We start from the raw sequence: 20,875 nt of genomic DNA on the forward strand, positions 1-20,875 counted from the left end.
TTTTTTTTTGTAATTTTTAGTCCGGAATAATATTAGTTGTTGTTGGCTTGCTTACAAATAATTAATAGCCACTAACTTGGAATAAAAATTCTGTCATTAAGAGTTTAATTACTAGTAGGAACTCTTGACATGCCCTATGACAATTATATGTACCTCACAATTTTATCAATGAAGGAGACTTAGACTTGGATAAAATCAGAAATTAACTTTGTGCTAAGTGTGAGAGAATTATTCTCTTGATTCTTGTGTAGAACCCTAAATTCTTATAAAAAAAAGTCATATTTTTTGTATTAAATTATCCTCAACTTATCAATTCTAGGCATTGTGGCGTTGTTGCTTTTCATTTCTTATCTCCATTCGTATTTTCCATTTCTTCTACAAATTTTTCCTATAATTTTATCCATAAAGGGGTCCTCATCATTTATCATCTTTGTCTAGTGCATTCCTCAATGCTCTTTGTTTCCACTGATCAAACACCGTATACTTCAAAGCATGGTATTTCCAAATTGATCAGTTATGGCTTCTCAAATCAAGGATTATGAATGAAACTTAACTTCTCAAAAAGCACTCAAGTATGGTGCAAAGTTGTTGATACAAACTATAACATTGACTTTAAGTACCTAAATTGCAGGGTTTGGTGTCAGCATCAGGGAAATGCTGAGGCCACCAAATGCATCATTCCATGTGGTCTTCTGCAAAGGTCTTCAATAGCCCTTTAGACTTTCCAAAGGCACTTGTCTACATTCTTTAAGAGGTGGTATCCAAAGGCTACATTCATCAATGACATACTCTTCAGTTAAACTTTATAAAGTTTGATATCATGCATAATATGCAGTTATATATGCTAGAGTAAATTATATTGATCCTTCCTAAAAACATTTACATCATACATAATATTTTTAAGTTTACAAGAACCTCTCAGGATACACAATATAATGTTTTTTTTTTAAAATAATTAAGGGATTAGTGTAATGTATAAGAGGTGTAGTTTTGCAAACAATTAAGGGAATTAATGTAATAACAGAAAAAGTAGGAATAATATTGTATCATTGTATGTGATTTGAAAAAATCTCAGGAGGCGCTATAATTTAGTGTAATTTACTGAAAATCTCAGGAGGAGCTTTTACATATGTTAGACCTCTATGATTTGTTTTATGCTCCTTCCTTAAAATATCAAGGATGATCAAGCGCATTTGATGCAAGGGAAAATTTTTCATGTTTGGTTTTGTTTTTAAAAAATAGCATTCTTAGGAAACAGTATTTTCTGGAAATATTCTCATGGAAGGAAGCAAGAATCTAAGAAGTTAAAAAATAAGTTTAATTACAATACAAATATTACATTACTATTATTAAATTATTTAGTGAGATAAATAACTAAAATCGTGATAAATATACTATTTTACTTTTAGATTTTCAGGAAATCAAATAAATTTAGACATTCTTAGGAATAATGATTCCTACGTATATAATATTTGTTGAATACATTATTATTGAACATGCTTTTGTTTTATTCTAGAAATGTAATAAATCCTCTCATTTTGGTTTCCTACCCAACCATGAATCCTAAAAAATATCATATACATTATATGAGTGTGTTTAGCTAGGTATTTTAGTTATTTTTTTATATTTTTTTACTAGTTGAAAATTTTATTTGATTATTTGATAAATGAGTTTTTTTAGTAATTTTTAGTATTTTTTGAGACATTACTTAAAATAATATTTTTTAAAATATTAATTTCTAGATTTTAGTTTTTTATATTTATTCTTTTTTTGTCCTTAAATATTAATTAGATTTCCTTTTTAATCTTATCTATTTAAAGTAAAATTTTATTATTTTTATTCTTGTTGTAATTTTATATTTTTCGATTACTTCAACTGATAATTCTACCAAACATTTATGATTCAATAAGATAATTTTCAATTTTTCAACTTTCAATTAGTTTTACCAAACATAGCCTACGCATAATGTATAAAGCACCAAAAACTTAAATCATGATTTTTTTCCCATGATGATGTTGCACTATAAATAACACCATAGCATAATGAATTTTGGGTACAAATGATTTTGCTATACCAAGAGTTTTTGTTCTCACCTGAGTCACAATGGCTGTGCAGGCCCCAGCAACAGCAGCAATTGCCAAGTTTGCTTTGGCTCCAATGGATTTAGAACCACTTCTATCCAAATAGAGTTTTTTAAAATAGCTGTAGCCATAGAAGTAGACAAACTTTGCAAAAAAAGAGTGAAGATTCTTGGTTCCAATGCCCTGGTATAGCGAAAGCACCTGACCACTAGATACTGCTTCTATTAACACTTCATAGAGCTAGGTTCCTTCAAAAGTTAAAAAAATAATAATAATAATAATAATAAATTGGCATTACAAGAGAGGGTCTTAGAGAAAAGCATGTCATAGCTTATACCAATCTAATTTTCAAAAATCATCATAACATATGAATCCAAATCAACTATAGTGAATTACAAACTTAACAATATCTTTGGTCTTTCTTAAAAAAATCTTGGTCTTTCTTTAAAAAAAAATCTCTGGTCTTATAATTGATTATGCCCTTCAATAATTAAAGAATTACAAAGTCAACAATTGAGTCACATTGACCACAATAAATGAAGAATCAAAAAATGATTTTTGAAAGAGAGATCATGGATGAAAAGTGGTCAAGCAGGAAAATTAAGAACAAAGAGAGGACTAGTCAAATGAAGAAAACGAATGTTGAATGATACCTGTACTTTGGAACTTGGTCGTGCAAGTGTCAAGAGGGCACAACATAGTGGTGCTCAAAAGTGATCCTATGACTCCCGAGGTTGCTTCAGCTAAGGATTCCATATCAACCTTCTCTTTTCAGCAATTAATTAATCGAAAAATGTAATTAATGAGCATTGAACAATATTTCTGTTTGATTGAAAGGATAAGATGGATTAGAGCACTGCACTTAGACATAAACTGTTAACACTTAATTAACACAAACACTTTATATAAAACTGACAATTTGACCCACTTTTTTTTAAAGTTAATTTGACCCTAAACCTATGGGTCAATGCCAATCCACTTCATATATCGTTGCCATCCCACCGTCACGTTTGAAATAGAAAACATGACAAATGACAATTGGCAAAAAAGTTACTCGCACATAAATTGCATTTATTGTTTGAACGAATATTTATTTATTACTACTTTATTATATTTCTTTTCTACCATAAAAAATATTTATTTTCTTATATTTTGTTAGAATTAAAATAAGAGAGAGAGAAAAGAATTATTATGATAATTTATAATTTTTTTTGCTATTTCCAAAGTTAAGTAGTCCTATGTTCGGTAGAAGAGAAAATAAAAGAAAAGAAATTAGAAAGAGAAAAAAAAAATACCAATAATAAAACATTTTCTTTTGTTAAGTTTTAGAGAAAGAAAAATGAAAGTTGACTTATATACACAAACAAAAGTTAAATTTTTTCTTCTTGTATTATCTTTTCAATTCAAATTTTAAACTTTTATTTTCTCTCTTATGTTTCTTTGTAACCAAACTTATGATAAATCTTTTAAAAATAATATGTTAAAATTCAAATTATATCTACACATTTTTAAGAAAATTTTTCCTTCTTGTATTATCTTATTTGTCTATTCACATTTTTATTTTTTTAGAATAAGAAAAAAGAGCAAGAGAAAGTTGAATACGAAATATATAAGAAAATGTATAATTATATCTATTTAAAAAGGATAAAATAGGTAAAACAAATATACAAGTCAAAATGAGATATATCATTTTTTGGTTACCATGGTCATAGGGTTATTTCCTCCTCAAGGCTTGAATCCCAAACATTGATTAAGAAATTAAAATAAAGTCTAGTGTCACTTAAACTAATAACTTGTTATTTTTATTGTTTTTGTTATTATTGATGTTGTTATTGTTATTCAATCACACAGTTTTCATAATAATAAAAAATAATATGAAAATTCATTGTTAAAAATAATATATTCTATTATATTGCATAAAAGTAATAATCAAAGAAATAATATCTGTGAGATGCAATAACTTACTTAGATCAAACATATAAACTTTATTTCATCAAATATGTGAATCAATTGGTACAAAATTATTTTAATTAACTTAATTATTTGTCCCAATACTTAACTCATGCATTATTGCCTTACCAAAAATACATAATTTTTATATCTATCAGTTTAATATAAAATATTAGAATTCAAATTAAATTTATGATCAGTTAAAATTAAAAACCAATAATTGAAAGGAATTATAAAATATAAATAAAAATAGTAATTAATGCAAAAAATCCTAACTTAAAGTTATTTCAGCATAACTAGTATTCTTAAGTTCAAATTCTAAATATATAGTTGTATTAAATATTTGAGGGAGCTTTACGGCCCAAAATAATTTTATTTAGTTTAAATAAGATTATCTCTAGTAGAAGTATATTTGTGATTGACACACACAAAAAAGGAAATCATGTATCTTAATAAAGGAAAATTGTATCTCCAACACAACTATTTCTTTATGTTGAAAGTAAAGTATTTCCATAATAAAAAATCATAAGACTAGTCTCTTGAAACGTAAAGATTATTGAAACGAGTTTTACACCTCTTAATAAAGTCTTCTCAATATGACAAGTCAGAAATTAAATCTTTATAAGCATGCGTAAGAAATCTAATCATCTATCAATGAACCTTGTTGGTCCCTCCAAAACATCTATTTTAAGATTGAATGCTAAGATTTACAATATAAAATTAATTGCAAACAAAACAACGAAAATAAATTGAAGAAAGATTCATGTGACACTTAAACTTTTAAAGTGTTAGTGAATTACAAAGTATAACATATGTGTTTGATAATATATTGGTTCAAATATGCTTTTAATCTTTTAGGCATTCTTCGTTTTGAAGTGAAAGAGAGAGGAAATGAGAAAAATGATGAGTAAATTAATGAGATTCACACTTTTATAATCTATTTTAATTCAAAACTTTCATCTCAACTCATTTTCTTTTCATTTTTTAGTCCATCAAACAAACCTTTACATTTGGGTCATTATTGTTTTTGGTTCCCAAAATTTAAATTTGATTTTTTAGTTTCTAAATTTTTAAAATGCATTTTTTAGTTTATCTTTATTGATTTTTGTTGTTTTGTATAATTTTTTTGATTGTCAACTTTTTTATAGTGGTTCACACTCTATTATGAAAATACTTTACTTAATTTTCTTGTTGATTAGAACTCTATGTAGATGGTCTTTCTCGAGACATCAACAATTTATTTCTATTACTTTTAGAATAAAAAATTATTCCTATAAATTAACATAATATTTTTTTTAATATATTTTATCCTCACACACTTCTTAGAAAGCTTGTCTTGGAAATGAGAATGAAGATGAAAATGGGCATAACAAAGATGAACAAAAAGCTGAAACACATTACCCAAAAGGAAACGATAGAACCGGCAACAGAATGAAAGTATATAAACATAAATTGTTCTGAAAATTGTAGGACAGTCAAGGAGCTTATAATCCAGAACATTCCTTTATTACACCTGTTGGTCGTATTGGACTAGTTTAATTCTTTGAGCCATATAAGCATTTGTTCGGGGCAAGACAATAATAACATGAGATGCAAAAAATGGTCCCAAGTTGTTTTTTTAATTTAAATGGGAACTTTCACGAGGTCGAGGTGTCCATATATGATATATCCTTGTAGAAGAGAAAGTTGTTTCGAGAAGCATAATACATTTGTGATTGCCTAATCACAACTTTGCTAACAATGCACGTGTAGTTCACGTGGATAAATGAAATTTCATTTGTGATTGTATTTTTATCGAAGTACATTTACATTTCATGGGAAGATGTAACGTATGAATTGCATATATATATATATATATATATATATATATAATGAATGAATTGAAGGTGATAAAATTAGGAGACACTCTCAAATTAATCATGAAAAATTATTTTAATAACTATAAAAATAGATTAAAATATTAAATTTTATTTGATAAATCTTTATTTAATTGTATTTTATTTAATGGATTATTTACAAATTAAATATCTCGTTATATTGAATGTTGATTGAAGAATTGGAAGTATTGGTTATTAAAAAAAGGTGAAAAAAGTATTATTTAACTGAATTTATTTCTTACATTTTCCAAAAATACATGTGTAATGTAAATAAATGCCTACTAGTAGTTTTTAAAATAGATTTTTTCAAGGACGTGTCAATTTTCAATAAGAGAAAAGAATATTATTTAAAATCAGTTTGAACAAAGGGATACGTGTGAGTGGGATGGGTAGTGTTTCTATGAGCACAAGTATATACAATGCAGCGACATATTGTCCTCACTGACAATGGGCAACGTTTCAAGATGCAAAGTGATAATCACGTCACTTTCTAGCGATTCATCATAGATAAGGAAGCAACAACTCGTAGAAAGAAAACAAAGAATGAAGGAACTGCAGAAATTAAGATGATTCTATCAGCTATGGATTTTTCTCCAACATTAATATAAGGGTATCTCAAGTCTCATGTGAGAACATGAGAAAAGATAATCTTAATAGTTTAATTTTATATAAATAAGTCAAAACTAATTTTATATCAAGTAATTCTTAACCATTTATGTAAGATTTTTTTTAAAAAAAGTAAGATTATATATTGTCATCACTCCTACAATCTCACCCACATGATAAAGTCACTTTTTTTTTATGTTGTTTAACAGGTGTTTACTGAATAAATTATCTCAAAAGTCTTGTCCATATAATTAAGAGTATTTCAAAAGAGTTCAATGGTAAGTATTATAATATAAAGCAGTTTTATATTACTATTAAATTACAAATCACTTTCGTTATAACTTTTAAGATAAGTTGTTAAAAGAACAAATTTATGATATTGTAACTTATGATTGGATATTTGATTTCTATATCCTTTCAAGTGTTTAGGGGAATAAAGATCAAGTGAATAAGATACATGACAAATTCATCGATATTTTCCCATGTAAATCCAAAAATAAATTTTTGGATTTTCTATTTTTGTATTAATTATTTTTGGAGATTAAATTTAATGTTGAATTTGAGCTAATGCTCTCTATTGTTAATAAATTTATCCTAAATATTTTTGGATTCTATAATGTTAATAAATTTTATCCTATATTTCGTTTGTCTTAATGTAAAATTAAAAATAACCTTTTTACAAAAACCATAATTTTGTAGACTCATTTTTCTCTTCCTCTTCTTTTTTAAATTTTGAATTCATATCTCATACAAAGTATATATGAATTTGGTTTTAATCAAAGACACATAAATCGACAAAGTCACCTGAATAAATAATACATAAGCAACATTGAGCTGCTTCGTATTGACGTGCATTAATTGTTGAGGGACACAAGAAAAATGCAAATTAGCAAGAAATGATCTCTTGCAAATTGTCGCTAATAAGATTAGTGAAGAACCAGTATATTGTAAAATCCAAGTCATTAATTAGCGACTGACAAATTCCCTTGCTATTCCTTCACAAAATGTCCCTTGCCAAGCTCTCACTATCTTGCAAAAAGTGTTACCATGTTAATCCCTTGCTAATTCCTCACAACATTCTCTCGTTAATTCTTCACTATTCTTTCACTAAAATTCTTCACTATTCCCTCGTAATACATGAGTCATGTTTTCCCTCTCTAATTCTTTACTATTCCCTTGCAATACATGACTTATGTTTCCCTCTCAAATCCTTTGTAGATCAGTGAGGAATTAGAAGGGAAATTTTCGTTCGCTAATTCATGATTTTCTTATTGTTGACATCAAACTAAACATGTTAGTATGTGATTTTTGGATGGTGATTTTCATAAAGACAACAACAAAAAGTCACAACTAGATTAAAATTCCCATCATATAAAATATATTTACAAAATCTTGCATTAATTTAAAATTGAGAAAAGGGTATTTTTTTATGGTATAATTTTTTTTTGCACTGTAAAAACTATTATGTATGATAAATTTATTGATTTTAATAATAATTATCTTAAAAGTTAAACTAAAGTTGATTTTTAATTGGTTGGCAGAGCAAAATAAATTAATTTTATACTATCAATCAATCACAAACTAATATTAATATAACATTTAAAGTAATTATTGTATATATAGTCTTTTACACACTATAAATGTATAATCTATTTTCTCTTAATTTTATTCTTATTGTTACTCCAATTATAAGATTAAAATAATATACAGTATGGTTTTGATTTAATAGTTGTATAAGTAAAATTAAATGCAAATCAAAGTTTCCACACATCAACAGAGCTGAAAAACAAAGTTTCGAGTAAAACATATATAGGTTGACGTTTACTCAGTTTGTCGCTTGCCAAAATGATCCAGACTCCAGTGGAGTCTCTCCCCTGGTGACTTGCTTTCTATTGCAAATATTCCCTAGCTACTTCACACCTACAGAATAAATTCTATTTTTTGAATTGAAAAAGTACCCTAGTGTTTGTTGCTAGCTGGCCCAACTGTGTGTGGAGCCTAAAGTAAATTTTTAAGAAATTTTTTTACTTTAAACCAGATAATTATATAATAGACATTTTTTGTCAATATGCATGAACTTTTTGTCAACATATGAAGTTTTTTTCTTTATAAAAATTAATGGCAGATAATTGTTTTGTTGATGGACCTAAAGCATGAGTTTTAATTGCTTTATTCTTAGGCCGACTTTGTTGTAGCAAGGTGTAGAAGGGAAAAATATCCACTAGTGACACTTCTGACAAGGGAGCAATCAAATAAGCTACTGAATAGTTAATTAATTTAGCAGCAGTTGAGAACCCCTATTATGAAGTGCCAATCCTACTTTATCTGTAACATAACACTTCATGTCTTGTCTTCATAACTTGTCTCACCATGGCACAAAATGAAGGTTTCTCTAAGTAACATTGGAAAGGAATAAGAAACAACAGTGAAGATAGAGTAATGTAAGGGACCTTGAGAGGGTCATTTGGTATTCTTTGTTAGCCACAACAGTATTCTTAGTGGTAGCTCTTACTGAAGTAAATGCTGTTGTCATGGTTCACAATTTAGACATCCTGTTCTCTTGGAGCAAGTATGTGCTATAATAATCAGTAAAATCTCCCAGCTAAAATTTTATTGCCATAAGAGAGCAATGAAAAAAGAGGGAAGAAGAAAAGAAGAAAAACATTGTTATCTTTCTTACAATATGAACACAATACACAGTTTGTGCTATAACTCATATCTGTACAAAACCATGAAGCAGTAGGATCCAATCCAACATTTCCTGACATTTGATATTATAAACCACACAGCTGGTATCTGCCAAAGCACCTCTTCTTGTTTAAGCAAAGAAATAAAAATAACTTTCAAGTGAGAACAAGAGAGAAATGATGCAAAGAACCGGTTCAGATACCACTCATTTCAAGACGCTCTACAATTCTTTTCTCTTTATTTTGAGGAGGGATCATCTTTCTGAAAAACAGGAAAGAAGTTAATTTGCAAGGTTAATAAATCATACACAAATTGAAAAAAAGAAAAGGATAAAATATGTTTTTAATCATTGTACTTTTGGTATAAATTACTATTAGTCCTCGTATTTTAACTTTGATTAATTTGGCCCCTGAACTTTAGAAGAGCAGTGGTTTTGTCCCTTATCAGAGACGCTATTCACCACGAGGAGGGACAAAAATCACTACTTTTTTAAAAAATTCAAGGACCAATTGATCAAAGTTGAATTTTAGGGACAAAAACCAAGTTTTACTGAAAGTAAAGGGACTGAAAAGATATTTTATCCAAAAAAAATAGGGAAAAGCATAAGCATACCTATTGATCTTTTGCAATGGAGGACTGCTTCATAGATTGAGTTCTCATAATCAAGCAAAGCACCAATATGATTGACAGTGTTTGATTTTGGAGATGGTTGCTGTGAGCTGCTCCAGCTATTATTAACTAGCCACTCTTCTTTATCAAAATCATCAACTTTAGTACTTTTCCTTGAGCTTCCAACTTTCTGGCATAGTTGGTTGACATACCTTGAAAGGCTTCTCAAGGTTCTACATGTAGAGGTTTTCCACTTTGTGAGGAAACCATGATGAATTTGCACAGTTCTTGGAGAAACATTTCTAGAAGAAACAGGCTTGGATTGTGTGGAATCTGTGGTGGTATTGCAAAACTCTACCTTGGAAGGACCAACAAATAGTGGTTTGATAAGGCCATTAGAGAAAAGTTCATCAGCATGAGAAAAAACAGCAGGGGACTGAGTGATGGAAATATCAAAATTGAAGTTTTGCCAATCTTCCATAAATGGATAATTGATTGTGCCATCACAAAAATTGTAAGTGGGTTCTCTTAGAGGCTCCTTAAGGTCATTTGCAAGGGGTTTGTAATTTGGTAACCAACTATATGAGAAGCTATCCGTGGCTAAAGGCAATGAGGTTTCCATTTGCAACGATTTGCCCAAGTTATGATATGATGAATAAAAAATTAATATACAACAAGCACGTTATTGGTAGCTTATAATGACAAAACAATGATGACCACAAGGGGAAAGTTCGTCTATTCTATCAAGATCAAGGAGGGGGACAAATGGAACAACATAAGCAATAAATTGTATTGACTTTAAGTAGTAAGTTCAACATGCTTTCTCATCTAGTTATTGTCTTCAATTTTTATTGGACAGACACATGATATATCATAAATCAACCCTTGTGAAAAAATAGAGGTTTTAAAGAAAATGAGATAACCATTTTCATTTGAAGTAACTTTCTGTCACACCAAACAAGAAATGAATGTCGTGTTTATGTGTCAAAGTGTGATTTAGAATCTTAAACACATGAAGAGCATGATAATAATTGCCATACACTGCATACAGGGTAGGGTCTGAAAATATATTTATTGGGATAGTCAAACTATAAGATCAATGAAAGTTCAAAACAATAAAAATAAGTTTAGATAAACTTTCAACAAGTAATTATAGATATGATAAAAAAGAAACAAGTAATTATAGAAGAAGAAAATAAAATGAGTAAAATTTCTTAGGTAAGTTAAAATGCATCTCAGTATTATCATAGATTCTTTCATTTAACTTTTACATGAACACTTATAAACTTAATATCTTTTTTTATGTAAGATTTAATTTATATGTATTTTCAGTGTATATTGTCATTTCATTCCATTCAGTAACATAATATGGCCCGCAACAGATTGAGCTGACAAAATGAATCGGGTTGAGTTTTGTTCAGGCACAGGTTTGTTGGCCTAACCTAGCTTATCTATTGGGTCAGGCCGAATTAGCCTCTCTTTTTTAAAAAAGAAAAAAACTATATGTATTTTATAAGAAGAAAAATATTCATCCAAATAGGTTTAATAGTTTTTGGGTCTGCATTTCATGAGTCTTGCTAGCCTGTTTGTCCCATCAAATCAGGTTAAATTCACACAAATTTTTGAGAAGGAAATAGATTACCACACCTTGTGACGCAAATTTAAAGCATAGAAACCTTACAGGTGTTCATATCTATTCCAATATAAAAAAATTATGATAAAGTGAGCTAAAAGTTGTGCCAAAAGTTTGAAATAACCACACATGAAAAACTGTAGGATGTGTGCTTATAACAGACATGAGATCGAATTGAGTAGGAGACATAACTTCCCCTACAAGAAAAGAATAACAGAACCAGAAGAAAGCCTGGCCCCCACAAAATTGAATAATAATAATAAAAATAAATAAATAAAGAGTGAATAGTTTGTGCAGTTACAAGATTACTTGCTGTGAAGGATACATATGGTTTTTTTAAAAAAAGAATTTAGTGAGAGTATCATATAATTATTTACAAGTTGATTGATTTTAAGTATATCAACATTAAAAATCTTACCAATAAAAGTTGATTTAGTTAATAAAGATCATATTTATATCCTACAAAATTGTGGATTCAAATCCTGCGATCGATGTAAGTATTTTATTGGGAGATGATATGCAAATACTTAATTAGTCTTGAATGAGTCCTTATGAACCTCTGAAATCTAATTCACTTGAAAAATCTTTCATATAAAATAAAATTAAAAGTCTTACCTACTTGATTTCTAATTGATTGATATTATATTTTTTATATAATAACAGTGGATAGAAACTAAACATAAAGTTTGAAAGCATGAAACAACGAAAACACAAGACATAGAAAAGGTGAATGACTGTGCTTCACCAACTAGCTTAAATTGCTTTCACATAGATTATGAAAGAGATTATTATCGTGGTTCCTGTACTGTACCAACCCCTTTTCTTTTCTTTTCTTTTCTTTTTTTGTATGGATTTCACAATGGAGAGAGAGAGAGAGAGACCTCCTACTCTAAAGATTTGTAAAGACAATTCATTTACATGATAAACTTTCATTTTTTCTTTTAAAACCTTGATCAAATCAAACTCTGCCAGTGCAATTGTCAATTTAAACAGTTAGGATTAATCACTCACTTCAGGGTTTCTGCCTTAAAAAAGGATTAATCACTAAGAATACCTTACACAAAAAAAGAGTTCAAACTCAGCCACATTCTCTCAATTGTCGTTTTCTATTTAAAGAGAACAAGTGGAGAATACCATTTAATTACTAACCATAATAATGATTTATTTTGGTTGAGGCGAAAATAAAGGAAAGAAAAAGATAAAAATTAACTTTTTGAAACAAAAATCCATTTTTTTTTCTCTTTCATTTAGTCTTCTATCTAGATTTCTAAATTTTCTTTTTCCACTTATCCAATTCAATGTTGTTTTTTATAAACTCTAATTCAATGTTGTGAATCATAATACATCATTTGGAGACTTTTCTAAATTCTAACTTTCTTAATTAGATATTTTCAATATTTTTTTCTCTTCTCTCATTTTAATGTTCATTTATATTTCACAAATCATTGCAATTAAACAAAAAGATTTCACCTTTTGGAGACTTTTGTAACTCTATTAATTAGACTAGACATTCCCAATACCTTAATTTGTAATTATGCCAAAAAAAAGTTTTCTTTCAACTGTCTCAAACTATTTTCTTTTTTTATCATTATTTGTGTATTCAATCTTCTTATAATTGTGTATATCTTTCAATCTATATTTTTTTTTTCTATTTCTCATTGAACTTCAATAACTTTTTAAATAAAATAATCAATAACTAAATATAGTTTTATATTAAAATTCAAATTGTTCGTTATAAATGCCTATCAAAAAAATTATTCATTATAAATTTACATATTGAAATATACTTATTTATTAAAAATTAAATTTAATAAAACATATATTAAAAATACTTATTTATGATAGAATTTAATTAAAATAAAATATGTTTTTCATCAAAATAATCAAAATTTGGTTTTACTCCATTTTCTTTTACCACGTTTTACCAGTCTTTAAATCTTAAACATATTACCGTTACTCCAACTCACTAATTCCTTTTAAGTGTTGTGCCCAGATGGCTAATGAAGAGACAAGTCAGCAATTGATACGTAGGCAATGTTAGGAAATAAATGTGAGTGTCATGCCATCTTACTAGAGGAGGTGGGGTATTGTGGGATGGGTTAATTTGTCTGTATTTTTATTTTATATATAATTTTAATTTGATAAGTTTATTATGTGAATGTGAGATTCATCTGATTAAGACTCGATAAATATGAGACAATATTTTATCAATTTGATTTGTTTTATATCAGATATTAATCTTAATGTTGCTTATAGTAAAATTGTAGAATTAAAAATGCATATAACTACAATTAAGGCGTATATTTTAATATATATTTTAAGATAAATAATATCAATTTAAATATAATTTCATGTTAGAGAAAATATTGTTTATTAAGCGAAGAAGTTGTATTATTAATAGATAATGATTTAAAATTATAGTTTTCAGAAAAATATATATGGCATTAGACTAGTTGAGACTTGGGATGACTTAAAAAATATTTAAATTTGTCCTTAAAATATATTAGATCTAATTTTTTAAGAAAAAATCCGTCAAATCGAATCAAATCAGGTGATAAACATCCCTAATTTATGTTGCCCCTTTCTAAGCAGATCAAGGAACCTGCTTCCCCTAATGCCAGAAACAAAGGTGTCATGCCATGCACACTCCTATTAGTAGCCCATGCATCACTTCTAAGTTGTCTCCTTGTTAGCCACCTGAGCACAACACTGAGTTGAACTAGCTGTAACATGTTTCAGATTTCCATGGACTTGACAAAAAAAAAATGGGACTAAAACTGAATTTTAAATATTTTATTTTGATGAAAAATATATTCCAGTCAATTATATAAAAGTAAACTTCTATTTTAATTAAATATTTTAACTATGTTTAAAGTTTAATTTCTATACAATATAATATATACTGTATAAATTTTTAAGTAATATTATAAAGGGTTTTTAAAAAAATATTATAAAAATCAACAAATTTATTATAAAAATTTATAATTAAATGCCAGAATAAAAATATTTGCAATATTAATACATGCACTATTTACTGCCTTTCAAAAAAAAAAGCAAAACATTCGCATTTACTTTTTATCTTATACATTATATATGCTAAAATAGTAATATTCTTTCATCTCAAACAAGCCAAAGTTCAAGGTTAAAAAGTTGCATCCTAACTGAAATAACATTATCAAAACAAGAATAATTTAGTTTCAAGGTAAATGCCAAAGTCATATATTAGGACGGCTACATATACATATTTACAAATATCTTTAATTATACAGGATTTTAAAAAATTGAAAAACGAAACAATAATCATCCATATGAAAGGTCTATGATTTTTAATTAAAAAGCGATATTATTAGAACACTGCTGGTTTGTCCTTTATTGAAGTCAAGATGCAAAATATCAGGATTTGGTTTGGTGGCAGATAATCCTTGGACTCAAACTTAACGCCTGAGTCCTGAAAACACTCATTTTGGAGTAAACGAAATGAATTTTTTATCAGTCAATGTTGATTTTTTATGACTTATTTAATATAATGTGATATTAGCTATGAAATAAAGGAGGGATATTTGAATATCATCTCTATGTTTTGGAATTATTTGACCATCTGAATGCTATCTGTATAGCCAACACAAAGGTTGTTAAACAAAATAGTCAAATCTGCTTAGTTTTTACATTATGGACAGATTTAAATAGAAAGCTATTTTGCTTTTGGTATTTATTTTTATTCTATACTGTCAACAGTTATCGAGATGTGAAGCGGAATAAAAAGAAAAGTAGTTAATAATATCAAAATTAAATTTCCAACATGAGTTGCTACTTGTGTGTTACTCTTGTCAGTTGTCAAGATATGAGTTGGCAGTGTTGCCACTGAAGAAGCTCAAAACTGATAACTATCAAAGAAACAAGTTCATGAATATCGATAAGCTCTCACATAACAAGTAACTAATTAATTCCTGAATGTTATGATTACTTTACCACTGATATCTATAAAAAGAAGTTATATATATATATATATATATATATATATATATATATATATATATATTTTATTTTTTTTTATTTTATTTTTTATTTTTTATTTTTATTTTTTGGCCAGCATGCTTCTTACAATTTGACTGCTATTTTAATTTATCAATCATAGAAGTGGAGGATGGTGGAAGTAATTTAGGAAAGCACTGAACAAGAGCAAACAGAGGATGTTAGAATTGCCAAAGAGATTGGTAAATTTGCACGTTGCTTCCATGAACTCAGCATCAATGATTATTAATTGTATTAACCATGACTGCAAAGGCACGCTCTAATAAGCAAAGCTCCAAAGTTAATTTTTTGAACGAATTAAAACATAGGAACTTTATAAAAGCAGTTCTCCCCCAGCAGTGTTTGGCACCGAAGCAGCATAAATCTTTAACTACCTTAAAACATTTCCTTAGATATTGCCCTCTTCACAATGGCATTGAAATCACCTATCTCAGTCACATTCTTGTGCTTAGTCTTGTTAGCACTAGCAAATGGTTCTTATGCTGGCAAAATTACAACCTACTGGGGCCAGAATGGCGACGAGGGCACGCTGGCCGAGGCTTGCGCCACGGGGAACTATGACTATGTGATCATAGCCTTTTTGCCAACCTTTGGCAAAGGCCAAACTCCCATGATTAATCTTGCTGGTCACTGTGATCCTCATAGTAATGATGGATGCACTGGCTTAAGCTCAGACATCAAATCTTGTCAAGCCAAAGGCATCAAGGTATTGCTCTCTTTGAGAGGAGATGTTGGAAGCCCCTCAATTGATCCAAGCCAAGCAGCCACTTACCTTTGGAACAACTTCTTGGGGGGACACTCATCAACCACTCGTCGTCCTCTTGGCTCTGCCGTTCTTGATGGCATTGACTTTGACATTGAAGGTGGATCAAACAAACACTGGGGTGATCTTGCAAGGATCCTTAAAGGGTACGGCATGGCCAAACAAAGCAAGAAAGTGTACATAACTGCAGCACCTCAGTGCCCATTTCCTGATGCTTGGATAGGAAATGCTCTCACAACAGGCCTTTTTGACTTTGTTTGGGTCCAATTCTACAACAACCCTCCTTGCCAATACAATTCTTCTGGGGCAATTAGTAACCTTGAAGATGCATGGAAGCAATGGATCACAAGTATCCCTGCCAACAAGATATTCTTGGGGTTACCGGCTTCGCCACTGGCTGCAGGAAGTGGCTTCATTCCTTCTGCTGATCTTATTTCCAATGTGCTTCCAGCCATTAAGGGTTCTTCTAAATATGGAGGTGTTATGCTGTGGTCAAGGTATTATGATGTTCTGAGTGGTTACAGCTCTTCTATTAAGAAGTATGTTTGAAATCCAATAATTCTTGTAACTCATTAATTATATATGTATGGATTGTTAAACTAAGTTACTGATCTAAACATGCTCTCTGTCCAAATAATACATTCAGATCAAAGTAAGTGGAAGCATAATCGGATAGCGAAATTTACATCTAGTCATTGCAAAGTGAATACGTTTGTACTCATCAGACTCGTTCCGTTTCGTTTTTCTAAACCTTCACTCACTTAAATTCAATGGTGTTTTGTTTCTGAAGAGAGGAGAATGCTTACTTGCTTAGTGATACAAAATAAAGAGCAAGTTCAATTTGTAGATCTCTAAATATCACAGAGATAGGCATGGGAGTCTAAATTAAATGTCCCTGAACATTTCGCTGAAATTATGGGTTGTCTATGACCGCAAAAATGGACCATAATCAGACATTGATTTATATTCCACATTCAATTCCAGACAATGAGGATTAATGCTTAAATTGTTACAGAAGTCCTATCATTTCCTCTGGAATTGAATGTCAAACAATAACAAAAAAAGCTTTCAATGAATTGGGTAACAGAAAATTCTAACATGGATGTCAATGAGATATTGGCATCAAGATGAAACTTTGTTTGTAAGCTGTTATTGTTGGCACAGTGGTGTAAAATTCAGTTGTGTTCACATGTGGAAAACGATCTATTTAGCGAGAGAAGTCGAGTTCAATTCTCTTGGTCCAGGGCAGCCAAACATCATGAGCAACAAAAAGGAAAGATCCCCAATGGGTTGGGCTCCTCTCCAGTCACCGAAGGAACACTATAAGAGAGAGAAAGACTCATGGGTCTTGTGGAGGCCATTAGTGTGTAATTCACAAGATCCACGAATCTTTCTCTTTCCTACCGAATCTCTTCAAGGAGAGAATATTTTTCCATCCCCAATTGACAGATCTCACAGGCTATGCCACTTGGTCAGACCTTAGAGCAACATTCCTCCCAACTCTCAAGAATAATGAAGTTCACTGTCCTAAGCCATGGACCTTCTTGGCTACTCGGTACTCATTGACCCCATCCTGATTAGTTTTGATACACACTTTTGTTTAGTGCACAGAACAATAAACATTGTGAAAGCACCAATATCTAACAAAACATACACAAATGTCAATCCTTCTTAAGTCAAATGGCTTGCACTTGAGCTGCCACACAATGGTTGTTCATATAGGACAAATCAGTGGCAAAAATTGGAAGTATCATCCATTTTTTTAATTGCCATGTACTCAAGATCTAGAAGCATCAAAAGATGCTAGGAAAGTATACAATCAGATATCCTCCTACAGGTACGTTCATCGGTCTGCTCCTCCACCAGCTTTTGTTGGACAATGGCAAACTGAAGTCACAATTGTTTCATTGTGATGTCCCACATCTAAAATATAATATTCCTTTTCTTTATTCCCAAATTTCCTAACTGATTTTAAACAGTTTTGATTGTTATTCTTTTAACAAATATTTCCTTTTATTTAAAGCTCTTGATTAGCTATAAACCAAATAGCATAACCTCCACTTTATTAGCAATTCTCTAACGGCCAATTTGTTAAATGTGTAGCTAATAATTATGATTTGTGGACAGGAAAAGGGAAAGACGCTTTTCATTGGTTTTGCTATTAAAAAGAGGACTGTCATAGTCTTGCACGGGTTTGCACAGGCAGAAAATAATTTTCAATTCTTTTCTTATTATCTACTTCTAAAAATTCTGGGCAATTGTTCTGTGATTTCCATAGCCTAAGGCCACGAGTGCACGTGTTCGTAGGCTCGTTGTGTTAACCTTGGGGAGCAGTCGGCAAACTAGATTGCATCAAGGTCTAGCCGAATTTTGCTTTCAAGGCAGTGATTTTTCACGGCACAACAAACCTCCAATCTGTGTTATATTTTTCTGTTTTGTACTTCTGACTTCAAGTCTTTTCCTACAATTTGAAAGCAAAATTATTTTTTCCTTGCATCAAGTACTAAACAGAAATGGCTGGAAGTCTGTCAAAAATCATTCCGGATATGTCGAAAATAGAACCTCTAGACGGCTCAAATTATAGGAGATGGTCTCAAAAATTGTTGATTTTGTTTGAAGCCTTAGAGGTTGATTATGTGCTATTTGAAGATCCTCCCGCTGATGTCAACGCTTCTGAATCATCTACTCCTGAAACTCCTGCTACCCCTGTCGTCACACCGCTTCCTGCAGAAACCAAGAAAGCTGACGAAGAAGCAAAGAAGAAATATGAAAAGGACAACAAAACTGCTAGAGGTCATCTGCTAACTCATATGGCAGATAATCTGTTTGATCTTTTCATTAATCAAAAGTCTGCGAAAACAATATGGGACACTCTGCTGAAACGTTACGGCGATGACGATGCTGGAAGAAAGAAATATGTGGTAGGAAATTGGCTGCGTTTCCAAATGATGGATGACAAACCAATCATGGAGCAGATTCATGAGTATGAGAATATAGTTGGTGATATACTAAATGAAGGAATGAAGATGTGTGAGATATTGCAGGCTAATGTGCTTCTAGAAAAATTTCCACCTTCGTGGAGTGACTATCGCAACCAACTGAAACACAAGAAGAGGGACTTGTCACTTCAAGAATTAATAAATCATATGAAGACAGAGGAGGCCAACCGACTTAAAGATAAGCATGTTTTACATTCTGTAAATTCAGTTAATGCTAATGTTGTTGAGTTTGCTGATCAATACAAGTCAAAAGGAAAAGAAAATTGATAGCTGCTGTGGTAGTGGAGGCAAACATGGTCGACAACAAGGTGGACTGGATTCTAGATACCGGTGCTTCTAAACACTTATGCGCCAACAAAGAGCTTTTTCACCAGATTGAGGATGCTGATGACGGAGAATGTGTTTTCATGGGAAATTCAGCTACAGCTGGAGTGCTTGGTAAATGAAAGATTCTCCTTAAACTTACTTCTGGAAAAACATTATCTTTGAGTGATGTTTTGTATGTTCCCTCTCTGCGTAGGAACCTAATTTCTGGTAGTTGTCTAAATAGAGCTGGATTAAAATTGGTTTTTGAAGCTGACAAAGTAGTAATAACTATAAATGATGAACGCTATGTTATTAAGTTCTGGTATGTCTACCCAAATGTGGGGGGAAGCCATTTTGTCGGCCTGTTATATACTAAATAAAGTTCCCCATAAACGACTAGATAAAACTCCCTATGAATTATGGAAAGGATTTGCGCCAAATTTAATTTTTTTTAAAAGTATGGGGATGTCTTGCTAAGGTAGCTCTACCAGATTTCAAGAGGACTAATGTAGGTACCAAAACTTTTGATTGTGTGTTTATTGGATATGCTCAAAATAGTGCTGCTTATAGGTTCTTGCGTTTGAATGATAATTCTATTTGTGAATCTAGAAATGCAGAATTTTTTGAACAAGAATTTCCTTTAACAAAACATGTTAATGAATTGATTTCTTCTTGTAATACTACTTCAGTGCCTTTACATTTGCGTACTTCTTCCTCTGTAACAAATGAACAAGTTAATGAACCTAGAAGAAGTAAAAGGAAGAGAATAGAAAGTAGTTTTGGACCAGATTTTGTTACTGCCTTCGTGGTTGAAAACAATGATGTCGATAAAATAAATGATGTTTTTGTATCTACTTTTCTCATTGAGGAAGATCCTAAAACTTATAATGAGGCTGTAACTTCCATTGATGCCAACTTTTTGGAAAAAGGCAGTTAATAGTGAATTAGATTCTATCATGTCTAATCATACTTGAGATTTAGTTGACTTACCTAAGGGAAGTAAACCAATTAGATGCAAATGGATTTTTAGAAAGAAATTAAGAACTGATGGAACCATTGATAAATTTCCACAATTCGTTCTCTTGTTGCTTTAGCTGCTATTCATGGACTTATAGTGCATCAAATGGATGTAAAGACAGCTTTTCTTAATGGTGACTTGAGAGAGGAAATTTATGTGGAACAACCTAAGGGTTATGTGATTCAAGGTCAAGAGAACAAAGTGTGTAAGTTGAGAAAATCATTATATGGCCTTAAACAGGCTCCCAAACAATGGTATGAAAAATTTGACCAAACTTTGGTAAGTGATGGTTATATTGTGAATTCATCTGACA

The 20,875-nt window shown here is 30.3% G+C and overlaps 2 protein-coding genes and 1 pseudogene across 2 annotated transcripts; 1 reads left to right on the forward strand and 2 right to left on the reverse strand.

The window, feature by feature from the left end:
* Positions 1–417: 417 nt before the first annotated feature.
* On the reverse strand, positions 418–2,951 carry LOC100806031 (peroxisomal adenine nucleotide carrier 1-like; annotated as a pseudogene).
* A 6,145-nt stretch (positions 2,952–9,096) lies between these two features.
* Positions 9,097–10,466, reverse strand: LOC100792951 (probable membrane-associated kinase regulator 6). Its single transcript, XM_003532009.5, has 2 exons — positions 9,815–10,466; positions 9,097–9,463 (listed from the first exon to the last, which is right to left on the reverse strand). The coding sequence occupies exons 1-2, from the start codon at positions 10,431–10,433 to the stop codon at positions 9,456–9,458; spliced, it is 627 nt and encodes a 208-aa protein (XP_003532057.2). The 5' UTR covers positions 10,434–10,466; the 3' UTR covers positions 9,097–9,455.
* Positions 10,467–15,644: 5,178 nt separating this feature from the next.
* Positions 15,645–16,935, forward strand: LOC100793466 (acidic endochitinase). Its single transcript, XM_003532010.5, has one exon. It carries the CDS (start codon positions 15,886–15,888, stop codon positions 16,786–16,788), a length of 903 nt encoding a protein of 300 aa, XP_003532058.1. The 5' UTR covers positions 15,645–15,885; the 3' UTR covers positions 16,789–16,935.
* Positions 16,936–20,875: the final 3,940 nt, after the last annotated feature.

The sequence above is a fragment of the Glycine max genome, chromosome 8 (assembly GCF_000004515.6).
Source record: "Glycine max cultivar Williams 82 chromosome 8, Glycine_max_v4.0, whole genome shotgun sequence".
Taxonomy (NCBI): domain Eukaryota; kingdom Viridiplantae; phylum Streptophyta; class Magnoliopsida; order Fabales; family Fabaceae; genus Glycine; species Glycine max.